The sequence below is a fragment of the Danio rerio genome, chromosome 8, assembly GCF_052040795.2.
Source record: "Danio rerio strain M-AB ecotype USA chromosome 8, GRCz13ab, whole genome shotgun sequence".
Taxonomy (NCBI): domain Eukaryota; kingdom Metazoa; phylum Chordata; class Actinopteri; order Cypriniformes; family Danionidae; genus Danio; species Danio rerio.
In genome coordinates, this window is record NC_141028.1 from 3,809,661 (window position 1) to 3,817,947 (window position 8,287).

The following is an 8,287-nucleotide window of genomic DNA, read 5'->3' on the forward strand; positions in this document are numbered from 1 at the left end:
TTCAGTGGAAAGACGGCACTTAGAGGTTTTTGCATATGAACTCTTCATTTGAGAAAACTCGTCATGAAATGCAATATTTAACATTAATCAACAAGTGAAGTGTGGTGATTTAAAGGTTATTTTTTTACCCTACTCACCTACAATGTCTTGAATTGTTGTGAATTCGTCTGCTGCAAAATACCTATAAGCTATACCTGTTCAAATGTTTGACATTCATGTTAAACTAATGAAAATATTTCAAGTCTTTATCTTCTCTGTTACGGCTTTAAACGCCCGCCATTTTTCTAGCTTGTGCTAGATCGGATACAGCTGCGGCCGGAAGTTAACGAGAATTATTGATATAATTTATTACATTTCCCATTACCTGTTATTTTATTAAAAACAATCGCTACTCTAACACTAAACCCAACCATCACAATACTGTAAAAATATTAATTATTATTATAGTGTCACAAAAATGATGCTATATTGATGTGCGTGTCTGCAGCTGTATCTCATAGACTTTACCCATCTTCTATACTTTTAGGTGTTGCATTGATCAGACTTTATAAAAAACAGTTTTTTCGATTTGTTTAAAGTTTTTTTTCTGCATTGATCCACAGATTTAGCAGAACTACATGTTTTATTCATTTTGACAGTTTTTTTTCTTTTTTACAGAGGGATGAGTAATCTGTTTTCAGGCATATGTTTTATATACAACCTTTAAATGTACAACAAATTATAAAAATCCTTTATTTTTCTGCATATGTTGAGAATTTTCTGAATTGGAGTGATAAAAGAGATTCCCAACATCCCATCTGTGACTGTAATATGTCAAAAATATTTAAAATAAGATAAAATGAAACAAGAATTTTGAACTTTGAACATGTGTAACTTATCACATGTTTATTGAAAAAAATGCTTCTTTTGTTTATTTAAACAACGTTTAAAGAGTTTAGATGAAAAACCTCTAAATGCTGTCTGACATTTTCCTCTAAAATGAGCCTTTTTATCAGGCTCCTGTGTGAATGTTCAGTAATATCACTTTTAGGGCAAAGAACTAGTCCTCTACCTGGTCTTTAATGTAAAATATCTCAAAATAAACAAAGGAGGCTGAGAAAAATGTTAATTTTCAGAGGAAATTTCAGACGGCACTTAGAGGTTTTTGCATCTGAACTCTTTGTTTGAGAAAACTCATCATAAAATGCAATATTTAAGGTAACGTTAATGGGCTCTATGCACAGCTAGAGTTTTAAAGCCAATAATAAACTTCCGGTGAAAACTTTTATGTGACTATTTTCAATTTTAAAAGGTTGTTTTTACAGCATTGATGTTGTGATGTAATTACAATACATTCAGTTAAACATACTTAAGCATTAATTTAGTTGTTCAAGTGTAAAACGGGATGAAAGACCGTTGTAACCACTAGCACCGTCAGGAACAGCAGGCTAGCGCAGAAACTCAATCGAAAATACTGGTGTAAAATAAACTGTCATATTTTAAAGACATGGCGGGGGGAAATTGATTTTAATGCAGTGTTTCTTGTCCGATCTGAGACCCACTTCATATCGTATATCTAACAGGCAGTGAAAATTACTGATTACCAAAGAATTCAGATCTTAAACGTGACAATTTTGTAATGGAAAGACAGAAGCCCTTGGGCTGCCTGGCTGAAAATTAAAACTCTGTGTGCATATAGCCCATTAATCAACAAGGGAAGTGTGGTGATTAAAGGTTATTTTTTTATCCTACTCACCTACAATGTCTTAAAATGTTGTAAATTCATCTGCTGCAAAAGACCTATAAGCTATACCTGTTCAAATGTTTGACATTCGTTTAATATTAATCAAAATTTTCTAAAAATGTATCGTCTCGGTTACCTTTTCAAACGCCCGCCCTTTTTCTAGGTTGTTGCTAGATCAGATACAGCTGCGGCCGGAAGTTAACGAGAATTAATTATATTATTTATTCAATACCCACTATTTGTATTTTATTAACATCTACCCCAACCCTAAACTCAACCGTCACAATCATTTAAAAACAGTAGTTTTACCGAGTATTATTTATGTTATTTATTAAATTACCTAATAGACTGTATTTTTAATGTGTACCCCTACCCTAACTTTAAACCCAACCATTACAATACTGTAAAAATATTAATTATTATTATACAGTGTCACAACAATGATGCTATATTGACGTGCGTATCCGCAGCTGTATCTCTTCTAGATTTCACCTCCCTTTTTTTCTAGAGTTTTCACTCCGTTGCTGTGGACACCAGCGAAGCGTCTTGTGCGCAAGGCATGACGGTCTGAAATAAAATGCAGGAATACATTGCAGCGAGACTTGAGCAGAGCGGACCAATCACAGAACCGGGCTTGGCAGCGCCAACCAATGGGAGACAAGAGCGGGAGGGGCCAACGACATTTGCACACCTACATTACTTTTGGTCAAGCACTCAGCGGGAGCATCACAGGCGCTGCGAGTGAGTCGCTGTTTTCTCCGTGTCAAGAAATCTACACAAAAATAAGGTAAAAATGTGTTTATTATTATTTTATTGATGTTTGTACTTCACAATAGTGTGTAAAACAGAATATCTGATGTTTTTCATTCCGTTCAGAGTAAGCAATGGTGCACCTAGTTGGCTGCACACCTACATTTCAGCAACTGAATTAAAAATAAATTAAATAATAATTTAATAACCTTCAGAACATTAGTATAATGACGTTAAATAGTGTTTATTCACATATAAAATTTATTTAATTATTCTAAAAATATCCACAACGCCATTCATTTATATTTTATTAATTAAAATAGGCATCTCAAATTGAATTTGATGATTGTTGGTTTAATTAATTAGAATTGATTAAAACTTACACGATCATCATGTCCAAAATAAAGTATAAGTTTGCTGAAATAATCAGTGGTGCTGAGTACAGCCTTTGGTTCAGGTGTCCATGGCAACAGTAACCTGGCAAAGTATGCCACGTGATGTTATGCAATGATAGATGGAATAAAGGCTGTGAAGCATCTCATGTGCTGATATTATGTAAGATCCATCCGCCCTGACTCTGACGCCTGGCCATCTTTATTACCAGTTTCACCACCATCATCATCATCACAGTCAGCAGATGCTCGAGGGCTGTGCACTGGGCAGGGCAGACAGCAGGATGGGCACTCAGTAGGGCGCGTCAGAGGGTGTAGCTCAGATTGAGAGCAGTTTAACTCCTTCTTTCCTCCTTATGTGTCTACAGAAGCATCATGTCGGACAGGAAGGCAGTGATCAAGAATGCTGACATGTCTGAGGAGATGCAGCAGGATGCTGTGGAGTGCGCAACACAGGCGCTGGAGAAGTACAACATCGAGAAGGACATCGCCGCATATATCAAGAAGGTAAACGCATGGTTTGTTTGGTTATTTCAAGTATTGGAATGCAATGAAAAAACATTTTTAAAAACATGATTGAATGAATTGAATTGATTGAATTTGCTATTGCTTAAAAATAGTAATTTCATCTTAATAAAGATGCAGTGTTTATTATTAATATATGTTTGTCTTTTAATTTAAAAAAAAGAAATTGGTTTAAAAGGCAGATTTTTAGGGTTACATTTTCCTATAAATTTTTTTTTAGTCAGAATAATATTAATTTTGCTACTGAATTTGTTTGTTAACCTTAAATTTAGAACCTTTTTATTTTTAATGTTATTATCTTTAATTTTTTTTTAGCATTTATTTTTAAATTTAGAAGTAAACTTTTTTTTATGCTTCAGCAATAAAAGATAATATATTATTTTGCATAAAAATAGTTACTTACTCTTAAGATCATAATACACAGTACTGCAGTGTATAAATTGTTTATATTTCAATAAAATTAAGGAAAAAAAAAAAAAAAATATATATATATATATATATATATATATATATATATATATATATATATATATATATATATATATATATATATATATATATATATTCTTTTTTTTTTAAGGGCAATCTTTAGGGTTACACTTTCGTTTTTTTTTTCCGGTCAGAAAAAAAAAACTATTGGAAAATACTTTCATCAAGATTAAAAATTAGCTACTATATATATATATAAAATTATTTTTTATTTTATTTTTTTCAAATTTAAACAGTAAAGTTTTAGTAAAAAAAAAATACTAAAAGGCAATAATCTGCCAACTGTCTTAGGCTACGTGTACACTAATCCAGATAAATTTGAAAATTGTGCTTTCGTCCTAAAACTTTTCAATATTCACATTATTTATTATTCTTACCGAAAAATTGGTCATGCACACTAAAACAACTGAAAACGCTTTCATTCATGTACTGCACAGACATGAGATGCTTTTGCCCGCATCGTATTCGGCTGCCATTTATTTACTTTCCGTCTCTTTGAAACATGAAAGCAAAATGTGCAAAAACAGTTGACTGAACAACAGCTCTTAGTAAACATTCCCTGTGCTTTATAGAAAAGCAATACAGATCATCTACGAGCTGACATTAATTTTAAATAATACCTAAATCACTCTGAAAGGATGATATCAAGTGTTGCTGGACTAAATTGTGGATCTGTCTGTACGGCGTTGCACGCTGCAGAAGTTGGAAATTTCTCAACTTTTCAAGTGCCAACAGAAATAATCAGATCGCTTTATCAGGGTTTAACGCTAAGGATTTTTTTTCTACTGGCCCGATAGTCAATTGAATTACTATTGATTTTTTACTTGCCCTGTCAAAATTTTCACTGGCCTCTTCAAAAAGAAAAAGTCACATATTTTAAATAATGTGTCAAAAGCCAAACTTATTATAAATTTATTATACATTTTATATTTTTATATAAAGATTGTTGGCTAGAATTATGCACTATAAGCTTAAATTATTGATAGAAATAACCGTTAAAGCGAGACTGCAGTCAGATCATGAAGCAGATCAATGTTGGTCTGCCTTTCCTTTCGAGGTGACGTGTCCGTGCAGAAATAAACAAGACAATAGGCCCAATACAAAATACTACACGATTAAATATGGAAGAGTTATCAGATTAGTAATTTCTGTCAATTTTCCTTATGAACAAACAGCACTCTAATATTTCAGCATGATTTTACTTTGAATTCGGCATGAAATGCACATTTACCAGAATGAATGACATCCCATCCTACTCCTCATTCTCTCTTAGCCTTATATATGACTATTACACAACCATAATACACTGTGATATGGGCTGGTTTGTTTAATAGTTTTGCTTTTCCACTACAACCGAACCGCTCCAGAATTTTTTTCAATTAAGTCGAGACCACCTCATTCAGGCAATGTCGGACCATTTGGCCAATGTCAGCCGTTGGGCAGTCCTTCTAGTCGAGCCCAGCTTTATGCAAATATCCGAGCTCAGACAGTAGCCAATTGCATTCTGATTTTATTAGCTCCAAGTTCAGACACGCCCTTCAAGCGTTGATGCTGACTTCCTGTGTAAATCAGGCTTAAAACTGTCGAAACATCTGCTTCACAATGTTGTCCACCATGTTAGCTGAATTCTTCATGTTAGCTTTTTCAAAAGCCCCTATTTACATCGTGCACACTACAACACCAAAACAATATTGTCAAATTTAACCACTTTTTGGACAGCATTTTCGTTTTCTAAAGACGCAGTACCAGTGTGAAATGAAAGCCAAAACGTTAAGAAAAACATGCATTCATAAATGAAAAGGTATTAGTGTGAAGGTGTGCATTTACTAAGATTTATAACGGATTTAAATTTTTTTAGGTTTGTGCTCAAATCAAAACAGCTCATAAATGAAAAATAAACGACCACATAAATATAATTTAGTGTAATTAAATTCCCTTAATATTCAAAGTATGAATAATATAACAAAGACAGTGTTAATCAAAATGAACTGTTTATCTCTTCTCTGATTGGTGTTAATTGGCATGAGGGCGGGATTAACCCGCCACTCGCATGTGATTCGTCAATAGTAAATGGCATCTCCATCGTTTCCTTTTGCAGGAATTCGACAAAAAGTACAACCCCACCTGGCATTGCATCGTGGGAAGGAACTTTGGCAGCTACGTGACTCACGAGACCAAGCATTTCATTTACTTCTACCTGGGTCAGGTGGCCATCCTGCTCTTCAAATCAGGCTGAGCGATTCATTTACACCAAGCAGAATTAATGAACTGACTGTACTGACGAGGCTCACCATTCCTGATCCGGGACCTGCCTTCTCTCGGCTGCTTCTCCTTTCTTTTTGATTATAGTTTCTAAAAATGGCCGTGTGAGAGGGAAATGCCGTAAAGAAACACTTGTATTTATTTTTGTTTTCTATCCAGTTTGAGCGTCTCATGTCATCTCTTTTGTTTTTTAATTAAAGCTAAATGGTTTGGCTGGAGTTCATGTCTGGAGGTGTATGATGGACTGCTGCTGCTCAGTGGAGGTTTCCCATTTTTGTTTAATAATTAGGAAACGTTTTCGAAGAAGAAAAATAGATCAGTAAATTATTAATATTGGTTACAATTGTCATCCTCTACTTGATTACATTCCTCAATGGTCAACGTTTTCTTTTTTTTTACTGTGGATCTGATAAAGTCTAGTTTATATTAAACAAATTTGAGTCAAATTAGATTGTTTTGTGCATCTCATCACACATAAGCAACAATAACACGAGCATCTAATACATTATGAATATTAAACAATATAAAGATCTCCATCTTACACAACACTAGTGTAAGCTCTCGTCTGTAAACCTAAAAATACCCACTGAAGCTCAAAGCTGACGGATTTAGATGTTGTCACTGTGCATAAATTAGGACTATTTTAAGCTGCCTGCAACTTAAAAGCTGTCGTTTTAAAAACCTCTAAGCATATTTTACATTCCTCAATGGATATATATTAATGACGATTAACAAACCAACTAAAATGTGGACCTGTTTTAAGAACCACACGGTTGCATTTACAAACTGTATTAAATTACACCCCTGATGTTTAAAGCAAACATCAAAACCCTGAATTCACATATTTTCAACATGTACTAACGCATAGCTCTCGAACTGGATTCCTGGAGGGCCGCAGTTTTGCTCCTACCCTAATCAAACACAGCTGATGCAACTAATCAAGGTGTTCAAGACTACTAAACACTATTAAGCAGGTGTGAGTTGGAGCTAAAGCATGCAGAGCTGTGGCCGTCCCGGAATAGAGTTTGATAATCTACTTGTTTTTGTAACCACTGCTGGAAAACACAATGACTCATTTTATAACCCACTCAAAAAAATCAAGCTAAATACTTCGTACTTTAGAACATGAATATCAAACTGGATTCCTGGAGGGCTGGTGTACTGTATAGTTTAGCTCTAGCTTGCTTCAACAAACAAGTTTCTGTAAACCTAGAGTTTGATTAGCTGGTTCAAGTGTTTAGGATTGGAAATAAAATATGCATGACACGGCCCTCCAGGATCAAGTTTGGGCACCCCTGCTTTAGAACATTGGTCTCAAACTGGATTCCTGGAGGGCCGCAGCTCTGCAGTTTTGCTTCAACCCTTATCAAACACAGCTGATGCAAATAATCAAGGCGTTCAAGAATACTAAACACTGTTACGCAGGAAGTTTGAGACCACTGCGGTGGATTGATTTAGCTCTTGAACTGTTGTCAAATAAAAGATCACAAAATGCTACTTAAGAATTTGTAGTTTCAACTTAAAATGTGGATGATTTGCTCATAATTAGCTTTAAACTTCTGGGTAATGTTAGGGTAATGCATATTTTATATAATAAACAATATATACACATTCACTTCATAAACTTGAATGTATGCAACCTATTGAATGAGATCAAGCTTAAATCTGTGCACTAAAGCATTTAAAACCATTAAAACTTCAAGCTGAATGCCATTTTCACATTCATGCTTAAGAAAAGACAGTTAAGGGGTTAAATAACCTGCTTGTTTTTGTAACCAATGGGGTCAAACACAATGACTCATTTTATAACCCACTGAAAAACAATTAAGCTAAAAACTTCATACGTTAGAACAGGGGTTGGAGCTAAACAGAGCTGTGGCCCTCAAAGAACTGAGCTCGAGACCACTGCAGTGAATTGATTTAGCTTAAACCAGGGATGTATAAACTCCGTCCTGGAGGGTCGCTATCCTGCGTAGTTTAACTCAACTAGCTTCAACACACCTGCCTGGAAGGTTCTAGTATACCTAGAAAGAGCTTGATTGGCGGGTTCAGCTGTGTTTAATTGGACTTGCACTAAATTATGTAGGACTGAGTTTGGACACCAGCCCTAAACTGTTCAGTCAAATTAAAGACTACAAAATGTTAC

The 8,287-nt window shown here is 34.6% G+C and overlaps 1 protein-coding gene across 1 annotated transcript; it reads left to right on the plus strand.

The window, feature by feature from the left end:
• Positions 1 to 2,447: 2,447 nt before the first annotated feature.
• Positions 2,448 to 6,576, plus strand: dynll1 (dynein, light chain, LC8-type 1). The gene is given in 3 exon segments (NM_213024.2): positions 2,448 to 2,510; positions 3,234 to 3,372; positions 5,978 to 6,576. Coding segments are annotated over 2 exon segments (270 nt in total). The 5' UTR covers positions 2,448 to 2,510; positions 3,234 to 3,240; the 3' UTR covers positions 6,116 to 6,576.
• Positions 6,577 to 8,287: the final 1,711 nt, after the last annotated feature.